Here is a 21,096-nt window from a genome sequence, read left to right on the forward strand (position 1 = left end):
TCATATGTAAGGTTAGTATAAAATACGTTTCGTCATTTAATTTGAAATTTGTCACATGGCATAAGCAATTCTGTATACATGGAACGGAACTCCAAAACTCCATACGTGTGTTCATCATATTATCCTTCATTATTTCGAATTTTAAATTTATAAATAAAAAAACGTGGATTCGAAAGTCATGCCAAATACAATGTTGAAATTACTAGTAGATCCCAGAAATCTGCCGATTTAGCATAGCAAAAATTATACTCAGGAGAGTTTTGACGAAGTGCAACGGAATCTTAGAACATACCGGGACAATCTCGTGAAATTTGAAAATCAACTACACATACGCCAAATAATTCAATTTCATTGGTCGGCGAAATCTTCCCGCAGCCATGGTGTAAGGAGTATATTGTACGAAAATTGGTCCTCTATCGAGCACACCTTACACCTTAAGCTATGCCCACAACGATATTTTTGTTTGCGATGCATTAGGCCAACGTACACAAAACGTGTACTTTTGAATTTTCAAAGAGTACAAGCATTGAAATTCCGACCGTTCTTTCAAGAACCAATTTTCCGATCCAATAACAAATGCTTCCCAAATCTTTCCGAGCCACTAGCTCAAATATTTGAGATTCTAACCTCGAAAATTCGTATCAACTACAGAGCCGCCAGAAACAGTTTGACAGATGAAAACTCGGGATGGCCAGTCTGCACGAACAGCCGATAAAACTCGCGCATGCGCAGTTGATTTTCAAGTTTTAAGAGATTGTCCCGGTATAGAAATGTAGGAAACTTCAGTGGAAAAAGATACAGAGAAGGAGATGGTAATAGTACGTTCGTTCTCTGTCTCGCAGGCCCCGATTGGCCGACTCGCGCAGCGCTCTGAGCATTCACGTTCGTTCCACAGGACTCTGGCGCCTGGCTCTAAGGTTTTGTTAGTTGTGTGCCCGTAGTATGTATGTATTACATATTGGGAGCATACAAACGTGGAGTATTGCTATCGCTGTACCTATTAAGTTTAATTTATTTACTAAAATCATGCCGTTGAGACGTCGCGTTTCTATCAGACTTTTCAGCGAGAATGCCTGTTCCACATTGACAAATTAAATTGTTTCATTAAAAAATATGTTATACACTGATATTATTGACTGTTTGTTTCAATAGCCTGACCCACTAAGTACTAGTGTATAATATGTATTTATATCATCCGGATTATGTCAATGCAATGCTCGGGGCACTCAAATACGATAGGTACGCTTCTGCCGCAGAAAGGAAATGTATATAGTATCACAACATCCCTCTCTCTCACTAGCTCAGGGACACTTTTTTAGCGCAGATGCTTCCTTTCATGTCTATATGCACTAAGAACAGAATGCTGGTTCCGTCAAAACCCATGCAAAACCTGACGGAATGCCATCAATGAAATTCGGAATCTAGAGACTTTTGTTTGTTTCGTTCCGTTGTTCCGTGATCCACCAAACTGTCGTTATCATGTGACAGCTCCCTAAATTCTGAAGCTGAAAGCACCCTCGAGTGGATTTTCCATAGAAGAGGCGGGGGCAGGGGCGGGGGGGCGAGCGTGGCGGATGAGCCGTGGGCGGCCTGGAGGACTCTGGACTAGCTGTCAGTTACAGTTCGAACGTTGTGTAAAGCGTGCGAGTGTGACACGGTTGAACGATGGTAATCGCATAACGATCCTTTTCCAATATTACCGGAGTGCGTGTGAGTGTTAAGGGACATGTCGACCAGTTAGTTCAGCCGGACTGAAAATTCGCCGAAAGTACCGAAACCGGATTACGCGAAGACATGCTCCGAAAATTCAGGTAAAAATACGCGTATGTACGTAGATTTACAATTAGATATAAGACAGAATCTAGTTTCAAATTTTTATTCAAATCGAACGTCAATTGCTGCAACAATCGTCGTAGGTAAACAAAAGATAGTCATTTATCGAACACGGAATAGTATGTTTATATAGAGTTGACAACTGTAGCCAGACCCAACCAACTCCTCCATACGTGCATGATGCGCGACCGACGTCTCCGCGTAGTCGTTCCTTCTCGAGCTATTATTCGACTCGAATCAACAATTTCCGTGCAACGACACGCGCAGGTTGAGAAATTGTTCGTACATTTAGCGTCTCTTTGTTTGCATCTTTTTCCGTGATTCGTATTTCACTCTCTAGGCTCGGGTTATTATCCTCGTTTGACGAATGTGAGAAACAAGTACAAAACATATAACGGTGCGATGAGCAAAGAAAAAACAAAATTACATGGACACACGACGACGCATGTGAGATGTCTTTATAGGGTTCACGACCCCCCTTGTATATTGCCAAGTTCAGGATTGGCTGGCCTCTCAACAATCCCCTTTGTACGGCCATGCTCTCTGCAAGTATAGTGACGAGTTTCCCCATACATAAGACATGCAAAGTCCAGGGATGGAGATCGTAAAATTTGAAAAACAGACGATCATTATTTTTTGCCTTCGTACAAGCAATTGTATGTTGCGTAATTGGGAAACAAAATAAGGGAAAAAAAATAAAGTTGCCGCCATGCAGTATTATAATTATGGAACTTGAGCGTCACTGAAAAAGTAATTGGAATTTTGTATAAACGCGATGCGAATGAACGCCGCGACAATTACGCACGTTAAATAGTTGTTGACCCTTCTTTGTTTCTTTCTTCACTCCTTTTTCCCTCTCTCGCTCTCTCTCAATTCTTATATCTAAAGGACCGACTACGACGACGCGAAGAAGAAAATGAGGAAATGCTAATTTTATCACCGTAACACACTGCCAGCGGTTAGATTGCGTGCGGTATTATTATCTTCTCGGGATATAATGTATCCTTCTTCAACAGTTGTCGATACTGTATTACAATATACACCAGGCGTGGATAACATGCAAATAATAACACTGATAATCACAACCATGTCACACTCGCAGCGTTGCGGAGGATTAATCAGACACGGTATAGTTATAAAAAATGCTTCGTTCAATTTCTAAATTCATATGGGAGAAACGCATTTCCATAATTATCACGTATTCGAGCGATTCAATCATTACATTAATACCTACGTTTCAAGATAAATATCATGTTTGCATACTGCGTAATCCAGTCAGTGTAAGTTTACCGATATCGGATTTTCCATTCATGCCGATTCCTAAAAAAGAGGCGGTCGTCGATCATGGGAAGAGGAAATCGTCATCTTAATGGAAAACAACCTCGATGATCACGGAAGCAAAAACGATTGATCGATGCTACGCACTGGCATCAATCGCGAATTGCCTGAATAACGAATAGAATTGCTACGTCGATCTCACCAACTAACCGCAATACGGATCTGGTTTTTGAAGAGGTCTGAACGCTTAGAATATTGTGTCACAAATCCGTCAGCTGAGCGATCGCGCTATCTCGTGCCATTCGCGGTGTAAAATCGGCGGAATCGAGCGCCTATAATATGATAAGACCGGGTAAATATAATCTTTGGCGATAGAAGATAACGTGAAAATAAAAAGAAAACCAAAGTGAGTATGGAATTTCAGAGCGTACGTGCATACATAACGTGTGATAAATACATGCGTTATAACGGTCAGACATGGTCCGCGTATGCAGATATTGATTTTTTCTTTCACCCTACGCAAGGGGCAAAGAGGAGAAGCGAATTATCGCGAGAAAGAGAAAGAGAAAGAGTGAGAGTGAGTCCCCCTTATGGGGAAAATCTACGGGGCTTTGTGCGCCCGATATGCACCTCGGCTTGCTTTAGCTTTGCTTTACTTTACTTTACGTTACCCGGCTTTTCAACGTCCATTGGTTCTGCCTTGTCGATCCAAAGTATGCAGCTCTGAGGGTCGCGTATACGGGAAGAAACACCGACGTATACGTTCATCGTTGCACCGATCGATATGGGACAGAAATAAACAATTCTGACGTAAGACGGTTGCCGTGGTATTCAACGTTCGTATTTCCCCTGGTTTTGTTTGCTTTCAACCCACATTTTCTGCGATAGTGACGTTTTTCTTTTTTGTGACATGCATAATATCGCAGTGGACTTTAAGATATGCATTATTATTTCCTCGTCCAAATCTTATAGATTTCATGTATAACTTTAAAACAAATAATTAAAGAAGTTCGTACTGTAAATAAAATAAAATCATTGGACGAATCGTAGAGTGTGGAGTTCAAATGATACCGAAGAACGTCGCTGCGGTTACAGTATTCCCGCATTTCTCGGAATCAGTATTCTTAGTCACTATTAATTTTTCAAGTCGAAATTCTCAACATGTAACGTCTACGTGCCCAGTTCAAGAGTAATACTAGTTAGTTATAGCGCCCGTCAACGCGACTCCTGTACGCACAACGTAAGTGGGTGGGTGTCTGATTGTCAGCAACGCACGAGGGTCGGTTCCTGGTCGGCCTCTCTCTCCGTCTCTTCCTCCTCTTCGTCACTCTGACACACGCGGAGCTTGTCCGTCCGCCCCTCGAAACTTAGAGCGGTTTGCTCGAAGCATCTGGCCGGCACGTGTGCAGGCAACTCTTCAGATAATAGACGAATTTTCACCTTCGATAAAAAGAGCTTCAAAATTCCGAAGATTTGCCGCGAAACTCTAAGCCTGAACACCGTTTACGCGAACCTCGCACGATGGACGGTTCTCGACTTCGGCGAGTTTTAGTTTCGGCCAATCGGCGACCGGTCAGCTGTTCGATCAGCTGACGTTGCAGCGTGCCGATTCGTCGGATACGAAACCGCTTATATCTCGGAAACCGAGCGTCGTTCGGCATTCGCGCAAAAGTACTCTCGCCTCAGTTTTTCGCAAGGGATCTTTTTTCCGATGTACGTTGGGCCAAATGCCCTTACCTAGAGGTGGAGATAAGCGGAAAGATATGCCAGTTGTTAAGGAACTCCCATTTTCGTGCAGCAGTGGCTGCGTTATCGGCAATTGTTTCCCTTCCTTGAGCCGCAGCAGCTTCAATGGCCCTCTCTGTTGAGTTGCCAGGTGCATACGCAAACTTCACACCTCTGTATGCACCTGCATCAAAAAGCTCTTTCCCTCTCTCTCTCTCTCTTTCTCTATTTCTTTCTTTCTACCGGCCGCCGACAATCGAGCCTTACTAGAGACGATAGAGAGAGGCGGGGTTCAATTTCCTGACTAATTGTAAGATTTGATCAAGAGTAAAATAGCACCCTATGCTGATGGTCCTTTTAAAATTCATTACTTTACCGAAAATTTTATTGAAATGAAAGAAATTGAATCGGATCGAAGAAGCATTGGTTCTTTACACTCTTAATTTACCTCGCACTCATCTGGAAGACGGCAAAAGTAGTCGCACCTTTGTGGCCCGATCTTTTCGCTTGCTTAGCCTGAACTTTGTAGCCGCGCGCCCTTGTCTACAGAGCTACATTCGAAGCTGCAATATATAAAGTATGTATGAGTATATATGTACACATAGAGGTGAAGCATTTCTTCAAGATCTTGTTTAGAGAGTTTCACAGGGGAGACGAGAGGGTGCTATGTTATTTATAGCACGTATATCCCTACATAGGCACGGGGAAATATGTGTATGTCACGTATATGTGGTTCTCCTTGTTAACTGGCTCACTTTTACCTGCAACCATCTCTCGGATATTTTTTTCTCTGCTTTTCGTTTCTAAATAATTTTTCTGTTCGATGCTTTACTCATATTTCACTGGATCGCAGTTTTGATATATAATTCACATTAAAACAACAACAACTACTACACATGGAAAAACACCTGAGAATACAGTATTCACCGTACAATATACATTACTGGCTTAACCTCCCGACTAATTGTAAGTTGTTTTCAGTCCGAAACAAAATGCGAGTTCGATTCTATACGAATTATGAGAATAGGATATTCTAACCTTGGATTCGTTATCGGTGATCCAAAAAACCTCCGCCTACAAATTTCTATCAAAATCGGAATATTTTTAGATTTTTTGCACTATATTGGATCGCCATTTTAGATTCGCAATCTGAATTCGTGATCAACCACGAAACCAACCGAAGGTACCAATTTTCATCAAAATGCATAATGTTTTTATCTTTTTTTCAGCTTAGTGAATATATCAAGTTTAATTTTTGCAAATCTGACCTTAGATTCGTGATTAGCGACCCAAAAAACCTCACGGTATCAATTTTCGTTCAAATCCATTCATTCATTCTCAAGGTATCATAATTTTTATTTGATGTATTGAAATTTTGTTGTTTAAATAATTGAAATAGTACCAAACCGATCAAAGCCCAAATCTAATCAGTTCTAAATTTGAAAAAGCCGCGTTGATTGGGACCAAAACTACCACAGACATCCGTCCGAAAATGGTTGGGGGTGACCCTCTAGACCTTGAAACGTCGAGATCTAGTGAAAACTCAACGTTTCATTTTCCGGGTGATTACAAAACTTTCTTTTTTCTCTGACAACAGAGAAACTGGAAATTAAAAAACAACTGACACGGATTGTCAATTCTGTATGTCTCGTCTGTTTCTGCAGCTTTGTGACATTACAGCGTTTGGCAAAATCCCCCCCACCAATCCTTCGTGCTTTCTTTCCTATTTTCCGACATTCTGTGTACGCGTAATGCTCGATTACCTTATCGGCATTAAAATATCGCGAGTAGAAGGGTAGACATTGTGTTATAGAAGGCGCATTGGGTAGTTATATGTATAAAAGCACATTGGACAGGGCTGAGTAGGGTGTATAACAGGATCGTTCGAAACAACAGAGCCGTCTAGACGAGTTTTTTACGCATCTTTTCTTCTTTTTCGCTGGCAAATGGTATATAACGTGTTTTTTTCCCATTACAAGTTCGCGCATCTCGGTTTCAACGTAGGTGTACACAAATCTGCGTTACAGGTCACATGAAATGACCCGGTTATATTCTACGCCCGCGGTAAACGAACCCTCATACAGTAATAATCATTTCACCCGTTAAGTAATAGGAAAGTCTCCGATTTTCATATGCAGCAATATTATCGTCACTATCGTCAGCAAGATTGTATTTGTATAGAATATACAATTGACAAGTTGAGAAGATGAAAATATGAAGAACGACCGATAAAATCGTGGATTCTGCACACAAGTTCAAATTATCTTACAGCTTTTAATTAAGAATTTAATTAACGATCGATTGATTGGGCCCAGCATGCAACGATGCCGCTGTTCGCCCGTATTATATTAGGATTTAGACTCCTAGGGAGAACAGCCTATTTTCAGCCGTACGCTAAGATGGTTCATTTTTAGTTTTATTTGGTTCGTCATTTTCTTTTCTCTTATCTTTTTGCACGTAACAACGCTGTCGGTTCAAATCTATTTTCGCAATTTGGAGGCTACTTCAGCTTCGCCGACTTTTGTACGTTGCGCATGTCTTTGCACAGCGTAAAGACTAGGTACTCGTAATCACATGGTAATTCTGCACTAATGAGCTTGCACCACGGACGATTAAACTTTTTTTCTTTTCAAAAGAAAGAATCGAAATTTACAGTTGTATTTTATTTGCGAGGTTTATACATGTTCTCTGGAATAATAGAAAAATGTTTCAAAATTTCCTTTCATTTCAATAAAAGAAATTATTGAAAATTATGCCCGTCTATTCATAGTTCGTCGCGGTAAACATGAGTACAATACATAAGCACATAAATAATATCCGATCGTAAAGATTCTCCCCTCGTGTGTTATATACAGATATGTATTACGACCGCAGCGGCAATACCTGCACCGTGTACAACAAGTATTAAAAAAGAAAGAAAAAAACCAAGGGGAAAAGGAAGAAGAGAAGAACAAAAAAGAAATCTTGTGTACGCAGACTGCATTTCATAATATTCGTTGCAGAGAGATACATCTCTAAGTGATATGCACCACATGCACACGTCATGAGATGCAGCGTAACTGAGCTACAGCATTCATGAGTCGGTTTTATCTTCCTCATATTATGAATTTGTTGAACCTAATAATATTTTTCTCCTATAATTTGTCTTGCAGTTCCACTGCAAATATATTATAACGTTCTTCCGTTGAGAAGGTCGAGCTTAATAAAATCGAAGAATTGATTTAATTTTGAATCGTATACACTCGTTTGCAAAATTTACATTGATTGCAGTAAGGGATGAAAAATGTTCTCCAGCACTTCAATTACTTTTCACGGGAAACAGAAAGCATAAGGGATACGTGCAGCAAGACAGATTGAGGAAAATGAATGTACATCATGTGCACAGTGTACATACGAGCATGCATGAATACATGTATCCTACATGGAGAAGTGCCATAACCGGATGTTGTAAACCAGGCCCTGCACGTTTCTCGCTCCATTGTGTCAGTAAATCATAAAAATAAAGGAATAAAACTGATGCGTAAAGTCTGGACTGTTTGACCGTTGAAACTATATCGGAACGATATTTCAGGATAAGCATTTATGCGTCGCATATTGTTGAGAAAAATTTAAGTATTAAATAAAAAAGTGAAAAATTCAACCGCGTTTCTTATTTTAGACCACTTCCAAGAACGATGTAGAGAAAGTGCTTGAGTAAAATCAATATCAACCTAAAATTGAGTTTTACCAACAAGTTTACAGCAAACGGTTGTTAATTATTTTTCGTCAGCTTGTACACAATACGTATAATATGTATACCTATATATGTATGTACATGTTGATATATACGATTAGGGAGAGAATAAAAAAAAAAGTTTACTCACGTTCAGTATGCGAGTCACGCGACATTGTGTGTACAAAGTGTCCACAGATCCCCGATTCTGGTTTCCGTTTTGGGCGCGGTAAAAACACACTGCAGAAGGAGGAGCAGCCTATTCGTCGAAGCAAGGTGGCAATACGTAATTAATACAAACAAATTCAGCCGAGTGGTTTTCTGACTGGAATAAAACAAAAAGAAATGCTATTCAGTTCAGTAATCATTTATATACAATTTGGTTCGGTAAATAAGCGTATAAAATGGGATTCTTGTATTTGATTAAATTGAAAAATCTCATTTTAGGGAATCAACAAACAATCATTTTCCTGTTTTGTCAATAATTTACATAGAATATTTTTTCCATGTACAAAAATCAGCGACAATAATTTTGCAAGCTCGGCTTACAAAAATTGCAACTAAAAGTGATGGAATTTATCTTGAATATATTATACAGTTGTTGTATAGCAGAGAATTCATAATTAGTTGCGCGCAGAATCGTCTACATAAAATATTACAGGTATACGAACATAACTAAACAGCAGTACAATGCGTGCAACGACGTGGATTAGGGAAAGCGGGGTTTAGAAGCTAGAAATTCTGTGCACCCCGATATTTGCGCGCATGCGGTAATAACGTCTGACTAACCCCAAACCTGCAGCTCACCCCTCGCATCCTCCACCTCGGGTCGGCCATTCTCTTCGTTGTTCTCCGAATGCGAGTTTTCGATTTCAACAGGGCAACGAATCTTCGGCTAGGGAAAATGTTCAAAATCAGTTACGGAACATCACGAATATTCCGGCCGAATGAGTAATTTGGACATGTTTGAAACTTCCAAAATGATCCTTTCAGTCGGATTTTGAAAACGGCTCGGATGGCAATGAACTGCAATAATTGGCAAATCGGAATGAGAATAAAATCGAATTTGTCCGAAATCAGCGACAATTCTACAAAAATCTCACCTACTGTAGCTCTAAATATTCTATAATCTTCTATTTTCTCCACAGTTGCGCGGGTCCCGAGGGTAAACTGAACGCTGGTGGAAAAGCCTTCAAACGCCATCCTCGGGATTGATCTTTACATATAGAGATTTCGCGAAAGGCTTGTGTGTATACGGGAATATTTGTTGATCCGTAAGGCGAAAAAAGCACAGAGCGGAACGAAGAAGAATATAAAAAAAGGAAAAAAAATCACAATCATGAAGATATATCACATCATTCCCACGATACATTGCTAGACAACGAATCGTCATCACCGAGGAAAGAGGAAAGCTGTGGCTGTTTTTTTTTATCTGCGGTGCCGCGAATCAACGGCGACAATGGGGAAATGTTGCAGCAAGAGGCAGGAGCCTCAGCCAATTGGTAACGGCTATCAAATAATAATAATAAAAAAATAAAAAAAGTAAAGCATCGCTAGATACCAGGTTCGATTCCTGGCTCCGTCGTTAATTTTTCGAATTTACCAGTAGTTCAAAAATTATATACGATTCACAAAATGAATATTGCCTCGTGATTAATATTAATGTTGATGATGCATATCCGCATTTCAATATTAGACGGTCATTGACTGTCTTACGAGCTTCGCACCAAGAAGCGTAAGATACCAAAATGTAAACACTTACAGACATTCTTACAAATTTGTGTCTCGAAGAGGAAGAACACTTTCTATATTCACACATACTATTACAGCACAAGAAAACAAATTTGAACTTACTGGTGATGAGAGGAATTAACGACATCAGAGTCAGGGCGGCTAGGTGGTCTAGTGGAGTAAGGCTCCGGTAAAGCATCGCTAGATACCAGGTTCGATTCCTGGCTCCGTCGTTAATTTTTCGAATTTACCAGTAGTTCAAAAATTATATACGATTCACAAAATAATAATAATAGTTCCCCATTTTACCTTATTCTATTAATATACGAGTATATTACATGCATGGATATTAGACACAAATATGTTTTCCTTCTATATTCGGTGAAATACGCACGCTCTTACTCTATGTTCGGTTAGGTTACAAGAAATCGGAAATTGGCCTCAACTCGGCGCACAGCAACGGAAGTTCCCTCGACAAGAGATACTCGGAGGATCCAAATCGGCGCTGCCCTCAGACCAGAGTCGACATTATTCGCCCGAGACAGACCCCCTGTGAGCCTCCGATTTTAATCCCAAAATCGATTCATCTGCGTGAATCATCCTCCCCGTCTTTTTCTGTTGCATGTGTGTAATTTATTATTTTCGTTATTATTATTATTAGTATGATTAATATTATTATCATTTCATCCTCATCAACGTCAGTGTAATCGTATGTATAAGTAGATTTGATTTAATCTCATTTATTTGCCATCATAATAATACTGATTTTTTTATCGTTATTCGGATCCAACGAATGGGCATAGCTAGGGCAAAATGGCGTCGTTATGGGTTATCAGCTGATCGTATCGGGACGGCGCTAACCTCCAATTAACCAACTCAAATCACTGACATCTCGGTTTTTCTAATTTCTTGCCAACTGAGACATGAAATCGACCTTCCAGCTAGTACTACCAGATCAAAAATGAAGACGAGTTATATAATAAGAACTCGTAAAAAAAAACCAACTTTCGAACCGATTCATGCAACTCGTAGGCTTAGGTTTCATTTTGTTAATGTGGCAATGAGTTGATGATGATTTTTGCTTTTTCTCTTCTTTCCTCAATACGATCATCATTTTGGCTATCAAATCAGACCATCGTCACTAATCTAACAGACTTCAATCTAAATATCGATCAAATGGATTTTATTCGTGTGCGAATATGGATACTTTAGGATTTTTTTGAATCTATCTATGTTTCGCAAACAAATTTAAGTATGAACGCATGTTTATCGTTTCACAGAATGTATTCTTAGGTGATGCGTCATTGTCGTTGTTATTGTCAGTAACAAAAGATTCAACTAATTTCTACCGTGTACCGATGATTTATTCGTTCAGTGCTCTGTATTTATTCCATTGCACTGCAGCACATTCGCAAAGATCGAACAAAATTGTGGTGGCGTTGTACAATTATGCGGCGAGGGAAAGCACCGACGTGAGTTTTGTGAAGGGTGACAGGATGGAGGTGCTGGATGACACGGAACCGGATTGGTGGAAAGTACTTCACCTGACTACCCTGCACGAGGGATTGATACCGTGGAATTTCGTCGCCGTCGAACGTTCCGTCGAGAGCGAGGAGTGAGTATAAAAAATATAAGGACTTTTTGGTAGGAATTGCAAAAGAAAGAAAACTGTGTACGTATATTGAACTACTAAAATAAACCAAAGAGTCAAGTTTATATTAATATATCTATAAACAGTTGACTCCATTGTTCTGGAATTTCCGCAACCACTACACCATTCATTACACACAAGAGGATTTTACACTTGATTACGTATGGTATACACATGCGGATGTATAATGCATAATAAATGTTGTAGATCTGATAGTTTTCAATGTATGAGAGGAAATGACAGTGTCCGGGTATTTTTTTTTCTCACTGCTTTGAAGCGAATTGCTCGCTGTCAAACGAGGTGGCAATTAATATCGTGTTTTATTCACACGTCATGAATATGCTATATTTATCGAACAGTTGGTTCTTCGACAACGTATCGAGGAAGGAGGCTGGGAAATTGCTTCTCGTCGACGAAAATCCACGGGGTACGTTTCTTGTTAGACCGAGCGAACACACGCCAAGGGGATACAGTCTTTCGGTGAAGGATTGGGAAGAGGGACGCGGGCATCACGTGAAACACTACAAAATCAAACCTCTGGACAACGGTGGATTTTACATAGCGACTAATCAAACTTTCTCCACTCTACCAGCCCTCGTAATGGCGTACAGCAGTAAGTGAAAACTGCCGCGATACAGAATACCCTAAAAAATGATTGTTGGTTTTGTGACATTGTTTGCCTGATTTTATTCAGAAAATGCCCTGGGACTTTGTCACGTGTTGGCGAAACCGTGTCCAAAACCGTTGCCGGACATGTGGGACCTAGGACCGGAGTTGCGTGACAAATGGGAGATAAACAGGAACCAAATACAGCTGATAAACAAGCTGGGGCACGGTAACTTCGGCGAAGTGTATTACGGAAAATGGCGAAACCAGATAGAAGTGGCGGTGAAGACGTTGCGCGAGGGAACGATGTCCTCTGAGGCATTTTTACAGGAAGCAGCTATAATGAAACACCTGAGGCACAGACACCTAGTCGCCTTGTACGCGGTCTGTTCGAAGGAGGAGCCGATATACATAGTCCAAGAGTACATGTGCAACGGTAGCTTACTCGACTTCCTGAGGACCGGGGACGGCAGGTACATGCAATTCGAGGACCTAATTTACATCGCGTCGCAGGTCGCCTCGGGCATGGAATACCTCGAGAGCAAACAGCTGATTCACAGGGACTTGGCTGCGCGAAATGTTCTCATAGGCGAGAAGAACAAGGCGAAAATATGCGACTTTGGTCTGGCAAGGGTGATAAAGGACAACGAGTACTGTCCGAAACAGGGCAGCAAATTTCCGGTAAAATGGACCGCTCCCGAGGCCATAATATACGCCAGGTTCAGCATAAAGAGCGACGTCTGGTCCTACGGCATTTTGCTCAATGAACTCTTCACCTACGGCCAAGTGCCGTATCCGGGTAAGTGGAATCAACGATTGTCACTTCTGTCTCTCTCTTTTTCTCTCCTCGGTTAATCAGTGATACGTTTTTTCGCAGGCATGCACGGCCGCGAGGTCGTCGAGCACGTTGAGAAGGGTTACAGGATGCCAAAACCGGCGAATCACCCGCTACCGGACAGCATATACACCCTGATGCTGCAGTGCTGGGACGCGAGTCCGGAAAAACGACCGACTTTTGAATACCTTAATCACTATTTCGAGTCGTTCAATGTTACGAGTGAAATACCGTACCTAGAACCGCCAACGGACTGATACACGGCCCACCACCACATGCAGAGCCACATGATTCCAAGGGGACACTATCACCCGGCGCACATTAACTGTGCCATGGAATTTTACGGGATCTACTGCTAAACAAGTCTCGTTTACCTATTTATGTATTAAAAAGAACGTCGAACACTTTTTTTCAGTGCATGGATAGAAATGATGTTTGAAAGTGATGAAGATGACGAAAAATAACGGAGTAAATGCGGCGCATGACATTTGCCAGAGAATCGATTGGAAAAATATAATTCACTTCATATAACGTACTAAATCTTATTCATACATCGTAACGTACAACTGATGATAATAGCGACGAAAACAACTGTTTAGTTCTGCGCGAATTGTGAAAACTCTGCCAATGAAGAATTTGTGTGGTACACGTTTACAAAGAAGAATATTTATCGCAAATTTCAAGGCAGCCAGCGCAGATCGATTACTTTCTAAACTCCGATTGATAAAATGGATAATTTTTAGAAAAATTAACGAACCAAAAATAAAACCAAGAAAATCAAGACAAATAATAGCTACATGTTTTGTAAAATAGTACACTACGATGGATTTGTAGAGATAATTATGTTACTTGAATAATTTTAGCACACTTCGAGAACACAGACCGGTGAGATATAGATTGTGACGAAAACTAGTCGTCATTGGATTGATATATTGTAACACGGAGTATTTTAAGTAACCGTATTAACGAGGGTGTCGAATCTTTGACTAAAATTATTTTATTTTTTGCGATTTAAGCTTTCTTAGCAAATCTCTCAGTGATGATATGCGAGTGATAATTTTCCTCTACAAACAGAGTGATCGAGCTGTGCATTACTGATTTTAATAATCTGAGAAAAACGAAAAACTAAGATAAGAAATTTTATACAGTAGCGGTATTTAAAGAGAAAGAAGATATAATAATTATCCTAAACTTAAATTATAAGATTCAAAACGATAAGTACATAATATAAAATAATGTAAGTCATCAATGTTAATCGTACAAAATATAGTAGAAAGAACGGAAAACCAAAACGAGTTAGTTGTGGTGAAATTAGCAAAGGTGTAAAGTTTCTGAAAACGAAAATTCGAAGGGAAAAGAAATGAAAAGAACCGTTTTTAAGGTAAACTATTTCAACAGCGGTTGAAGCTTTAGTGGACAAAATTCATTATAATAGCATCTTTTATAAATGGACGAAATAATAATAATAAAAGTAACACGAATAATTCCGATCAATATTCTGAAATGCTCCTATAGTATAAAACGCGAATATTACAGTAGTAGGTGTATAATCGATGAAGTATTTCAGGTTATAGAAATCATATTTACCTGTAAAATGATGTTTACATACTATAGTAGTATAAATGATGTAATTCTAATTTGGCGAAAGAAATACGGATTCGCGAAATTGCGTCAAGGAAAAGAGCGAAAGAGCGAGCGACAAAGAGAATTTAGAATTAAAAAGTAGAACATAGAGCGTACATGATAATATACGTCCAAATACATTTTTCTATGAGCGTTTTGTACTGACCAAATATTAATTATAATACCGTGTTATACTAAGTACTTTTTCGATGTTGGCTCTCTCGTGAAAAAAAAGATAGAAACTGAAAGAAAATGTTCAAATGTGTATTTTCCAATATGGTATAGTGAAGATTTTTTTTCGGTTTTAGTGTTAAACGCCGTATAGTTGTAAATTGTTATGTATGTGATGTAATAGTAACTTATCTTTCTTGTTCTTGTACCGGCAATACATAGGAGAACGAAAAGTAACCAAGGAGAAAAAAACAAAAAACAAAAAAAAAAAAAAAGTTAAAGTTCACATCTCGCGTACGCATACGATGAAAACGAAAGACGTACTCACCTTACCTAAAAACGAGAACGAAGAAAGCAGAAGAAACCTCGGCGTTAATAAATAACGTATCGAAACATCCATTTCCGACGTAGCAAAGAAAGACAATACTATATAGAAGACAAGTCCATAAATTACTTACTACTTTACTGATCTTTTTTTATATATCAATTGTACATAATACACACACATTTTACGTGTAAATTACACAATCCTAATTCATACTCGCATTTTTTGATCAGCATATATGTATATTTGAGTTAAAAAAAACTTCACAATAAACCTTGGACTGAAAATGAGAGGAAAACGATAATTTTCTTCCCGAATGGATTGAATTGATTACATGAAAAAAGAAAGAACAGAATTACAAACTTTGGGAAAGTTTTTTGACCAGAACCAAAAGCACACTTACTGCCATTAGTTTTTGATAATAAAAGAGAGAAAAATTGTAAAATTGAATATTTTTTTTTCCGTTAATACGTACGTAACTTTTCTTTTCTCACATCATATGTGAAAACATCATTTTCAAATACATTATTTATTCTTCTTTAACCAACTCTACTTAATTAATAGTGAAACGTGTTTAGAGAAGAAAAACAAAATTGAATTATTTTTTTTTCGACTGAAGACAATGATCTCTGTGTTTATTCTAACTATTATGAATAATATTAAAAGAACTAGTGTTATTACTATTATCATTATTATCACCAACTGATATGGAAATAAAATAATGAAATTATTTTCACGTGGTGACGATGATGATAGTAATAATAATAATAATAACAACGGTAGTAGTCATAACGTCGTCATAGATAGCTTATGTACCAAAGCTTATTATCATTAATTATTTAAATTATTACTTTATACACTACTACTATTACTACTATTAGGTGAACATAATTATTGTAAAACTGCAGACAAAAAATATATATACATATATATATATATATATTACGTATCATAAATAATGAAATGATAAAAAAGTTTTGTGAGTTTCGTATCATTTATTTATTCATTTTGTACCATAATTCTCGTTCAACCATTGGATCAATATATCATAAGAATGAATTGAATCAAACAAAAAAGAAGAAAAAGATATTATATGAACGTGTAAATTTTTTTTTTAATTTTTAACAATTTTTCTCTTCCAAATAATATTAGTAACATTATAACGTAATTTGAAAAATAATTTAAGGTGCACCAAAATCATGGTTATCATAATACAATAGTAAATACATAGTATTAAACAATAGTGATTGATTAAACAATTAATCGATATTACCAAGAAGAATCGACTGCCCGTTTGTCGCTGTTGTGAAAAAAATCAAATCAGAAACAGAGCCATTTAATTTTGAGTTCAAATTATACTCTATTATAAATCCCCCCCCCTCCTCATTCGATCGGCAATATAACTCTGAACAAGATCTTGCTGAATAAGATTTGTTAAATATACATCATCTCGGCCATGTGTGACATCTTCTTTGGAATATGAACAAATTCGTCAAAGTAACTGGCTAACTCGTCAATTGTTACATCGCAAGGCGGTGGTGATATTCTGGCCTGTATTGAACAAGTGCTGGAACTCGAGTTCTGATTTGAGCCTGGGGAATTTTGTGTGTCGTTCTGTCCAGCATGTAAAGCGCTGCCCCCACCAGGACCGGGTCCTTTCTTCAGGCTGGGCATGGTATTGCTTCTGGCACGTTGAAAGATGCTTGCATGAAAGTTGTCGTCAATGCTGGCGTCGTCTTTAGCAAGTCTAAACTCTGTTGGGCTGATGTTTAGAGCCTTAAAGTCCTTGGTAACAGAGCCTCGACCGAAGGTTTTACAATTTATACTACTACAGATACTTCGTTTGCAGACCTCTTCCAGCAACGTGCTGGCCAAATTTTCGCTCAAGTAACTCGAACTCACGCTATTCGAACTTGTGTTATTTAATTTTAAGACTGCCTCCTTAATTATAGAATTTCTTTTTTTGTTAGGCTTGTCTAATACTTTCTCATGTTTACACGGTTTGAAATTTGTTGTACTTCTAACACCCCTTGGATTTATTGCAGACAATGATGACAACGATGTCGTTAGCCTGCTGTTAGGCATTGATCTTCGAGGGAATAAATGACTGGTATCAGACCTAATACCTCTACTTGTTATTCGAAATGGATTCGTTGGCTTCGTTTTATCCGTTGGTTTTACACTGCAACAAAAATTTATTTACTTGTCAGGATTAAAGCAGACTTTGATTTTCTTTTCAATCCGATCTACATGTCTTGTGATTTTAGGGTACTCCGTATTATTCAGTATTTCGTATCGTTTCATAAGCAACTGGCACTTGACCTGAATGTTAAATGTACTGTATTTATAGTTAGACCTAATTCGATCGTGCTGCAAAATTATTACTAATAGTATTGTTGGTATTAACAATATTACTACTTATATATTATAACCATCACGGAGTGTATTGTTACGTAAGTTCATCATTACGATTAAGCTTTTACACAAGAAAATGTCCCATGATAATAACAATTGGTTGTTTTCCAGAATTTTTTGTTGCGATCTTTTATTAAAAGATTTTTAATATTGTCTGATGAAGTAATCTGATGCTAAATCAATTTTGACATTCAATCGTGCATCTTGATACACAAAAAAAAATCCTGGTAGTTGTCAGAAGTTGATGTAAAAATGAACGTGCTTGCAAAATCACAACAGACAAGTTTTTAAATAACTAACACGTCAGATTTCGACTAAATGAAATGAAAAGTAGAAAAATAAACAGAAACAAGGTAGACCAAACCAGTTACCAAATACAGATCAGTGACTCATAGCTCTTGGCAAAAAGCCTTGAAATGTAAAGGCGATGCTCAATAATAACCATTATACCTGAATCAGATGCTTAAACAAAATTGCTTTGCACTCATTTGCACTACAATCTACGGCTATCAAGAACTGGAAATATTCCAATGTTCAAGTCAAGCATTTCGGTCAACGATAAAGAGGGGGCAGCTTCTGTTTGGCAACAGAAGAGAGTGACAAGAGAAGGGAAGTGAAGAGGAAACATGGTGTATAAAAATAGGATCCAACGACGAATCAAACCTTAAGAGAGATAGGAAAAATATCTGATATACAACTCACCGAGCAGAATTGACGGAATCTCGATCAATTTCCAGCCTCTCCAAGCTAGCCGGCAACACTTCGTCAACCATCGTTTGAAGGGTTGTATCTGCTGAAACAATATAGTTGATGCATTCAAGACCGCGTTGTGTTTACTACGACTTTGAGAGTGAGATAGAGGGGAGGACATGCGCGTTTTTGGACTGGAGTTTCAACGCTTGTTTACATCGTGGGCATCCAGCGCGAACGAATCTGGCACCACGTTCTGGAAAATTCGAGCTCTGGTTTCGACGTCCAAGTTAAAATACACATATTTGACAACGGCGTAAGATTAAATAAGTAGAGTGTCTGAGCCTTACGATTTGAGAACGACGATGAAAATCAGCGGAGGAGAGAGAGATGAAGAGAAGCGAGAGAGAGCGGGAGCGTCAATAAACAAGCAGCGTAGTACCTACTCCGCGTTACGCTCTGAAGCCGTGCCATAAACTGGCAGCAAGCGTAGGTTATAACACCGCGATTAAAAACAGGGCATTACTACCTAACCTCAGAGCATTCCTTGTCAATAATCCTCGATCCGATACGCAAACTTTTCTTGTAACTGCGTCAACTAGCGATGAGCCTCAACGACGTACGTCATAAATAAACACGCAACACAGCACTACGCACAACACTCAACCGCGTCCATCTTACTCTACCAACTGTGTGTGCCCAATACGATTGTACGATAACGGAAGTGACTATTTCCGATCGCGAGGTTCATGCGCGCGCATCGCGACGATTACGGTCAGCCATCTTGAAACACCGACACTCCACTTATCATCCTTACAGGTCTCCCTGCATCCTTACCACGCCACTTGCTACCACTTACCGACTGCGTTTCCCGCTCACTTCACATCGCTCGAACACGCTTATCGATCGAACTCTCATGACCCTCTGTACTTGGACAACCGTCTCGCGGGTCGCTCAGTGCTCGACTGATGATGAACCTACCGCCCTCTCCATTTCTTTGGCATCGGTCCGTGGCGTCGCGACGCGGCACCAGTTTGCGCGATGCGTTTATGCGAGCGTTGAAACAGACATGACAAAACTGCAATGTCGAGAATAAATGCCGTTTAATGAACAATGATATCCGATGTCTTCCAGCTAAAGCTTGACGATTGATTAATGTTCACGGGTACGAAAGGCGGGGCGTCTGAATATTATACTTACTTTTGTCCCCTTCTAGTCCTTGCTTCCCTTTTCTCAATTTTCTAGAGATTTTGTAACACGTCAACGATCCGCCGCCTGCAGCTATGCGCCCGATATAACGACTATCCTCGTTTGTTCGTGATTATTATCGGAACGTTTCACCGCTCGTGAATTCTCGTTATTTTAACAAGAACACGGTGTCTTGTGTTTCAAGTTTTTCGCTCTAAATCTAATTTGTGGGGAAATTTTCATGCGGGATTTGTCTAAATCTGGAATTTACTAAATTATATGTACAGTACCGTGTCTAATATCGTTTAGTTTTTTTTCATCCAACACCGAATTACGATTGATGAAACACAGTTCTAAACTCTCGGATTCACAGTTATAATCGGTTCCTGACCAACGATCAAAATAACATCATTTGCTACAAAAATTCCGCAGGCGTCAGTCGTAAATTTCCATGTATAATATTCTGTATTTCCGGTCAACCATCGAGGACCGCGTTATAAATGTTACACATATGCATACATCGTCCCACTCGCGAGTAAAAGATCTCTGACATCTTTTCGGTTTACCAAGAAAAATTAAAATTACAAAGGAAACTGAAGATCCGCATACATAATATATTATAAAAAAATATCAATCATCCGAAGGAGAGAAAAAAAAAAAAAAAAGACCTTCAGAGACATCGTCGACAAATTGTCACGCCGAAAGCGCGACAAAGTCTCGGGGATTAGACTGCATCCCTAATCCCGCGTATAACCAGGAACTCATTCTCTTCGACGCCTGTGGTCCATGATACTCATAAGCTTCGGCATTTGTGAAGCACGTAAGAGTGCCGTGATCATCGTGACTACGTATCTCCCATATTTAACGCTGTCAAATTGTTACAACCCTGTATCGCCATATCTCATTGCATGCTCGTGTGGTGCAAAAGCCCTTGAGACCGTGCAGAACGCAGTTCGAGTGAATAAGCGCTTATAGGAACGGAAACATTGAAGGGTAGACAGGTTTTTTGATACGAGATAAAACTGTCGAAATTCGCAATAATTTCGCAATGTCGTTACTCGCATCCTGCACTCTTCGCGGTTTCGTCGGACTAAAAGCGAAACTTGATTACAACCGTGCCGCGTTTATTATGCCCGTATACATTGATGTATATCCTAGGCGAGCTAAAAAAGTGCCGGATGATTCAGCTATAAGCATATTACGAGAACGTTTTCAAATACGCGGCCGCGGTCGTCAGCTCTGACGCACTCACCGAGAGCTTATTTAAGCGGACTGCGAAATATGTACAATTTCCGTGAAAGCTCACCTCGAGC

At 39.2% G+C, this 21,096-nt stretch overlaps 2 protein-coding genes across 11 annotated transcripts; one reads left to right on the top strand and one right to left on the bottom strand.

The window, feature by feature from the left end:
* Positions 1-1,577: 1,577 nt before the first annotated feature.
* Positions 1,578-15,505, top strand: Src64B (Tyrosine-protein kinase Src64B). 2 transcript variants are annotated; one of them, XM_046621106.2, is made up of 7 exons: positions 1,578-1,811; positions 9,697-10,050; positions 10,697-10,903; positions 11,684-11,894; positions 12,290-12,543; positions 12,625-13,335; positions 13,414-15,505. In XM_046621106.2, the coding sequence occupies exons 2-7, from the start codon at positions 10,008-10,010 to the stop codon at positions 13,626-13,628; spliced, it is 1,641 nt and encodes a 546-aa protein (XP_046477062.1). In that variant the 5' UTR covers positions 1,578-1,811; positions 9,697-10,007; the 3' UTR covers positions 13,629-15,505. The 2 variants fall into 2 exon arrangements, with proteins under 2 accessions (XP_046477062.1, XP_046477063.1); XM_046621107.2 differs by having other exon boundaries at positions 10,697-10,831.
* On the bottom strand, positions 15,212-19,586 carry LOC124216342 (uncharacterized). 9 transcript variants are annotated; one of them, XM_046620746.2, is made up of 3 exons: positions 19,455-19,586; positions 18,608-18,698; positions 15,212-17,672 (listed from the first exon to the last, which is right to left on the bottom strand). In XM_046620746.2, the coding sequence occupies exons 2-3, from the start codon at positions 18,676-18,678 to the stop codon at positions 16,925-16,927; spliced, it is 819 nt and encodes a 272-aa protein (XP_046476702.1). In that variant the 5' UTR covers positions 18,679-18,698; positions 19,455-19,586; the 3' UTR covers positions 15,212-16,924. The 9 variants fall into 9 exon arrangements, with proteins under 9 accessions (XP_046476702.1, XP_046476706.1, XP_046476705.1 ...); XM_046620750.2 differs by lacking the exon at positions 19,455-19,586 and adding an exon at positions 19,130-19,328 and having other exon boundaries at positions 18,608-18,695; XM_046620749.2 differs by lacking the exon at positions 19,455-19,586 and adding an exon at positions 19,125-19,327.
* Between the last annotated feature and the right edge of the window lie 1,510 nt (positions 19,587-21,096).

This window comes from Neodiprion pinetum, chromosome 4 (assembly GCF_021155775.2).
Source record: "Neodiprion pinetum isolate iyNeoPine1 chromosome 4, iyNeoPine1.2, whole genome shotgun sequence".
Classification (NCBI taxonomy): domain Eukaryota; kingdom Metazoa; phylum Arthropoda; class Insecta; order Hymenoptera; family Diprionidae; genus Neodiprion; species Neodiprion pinetum.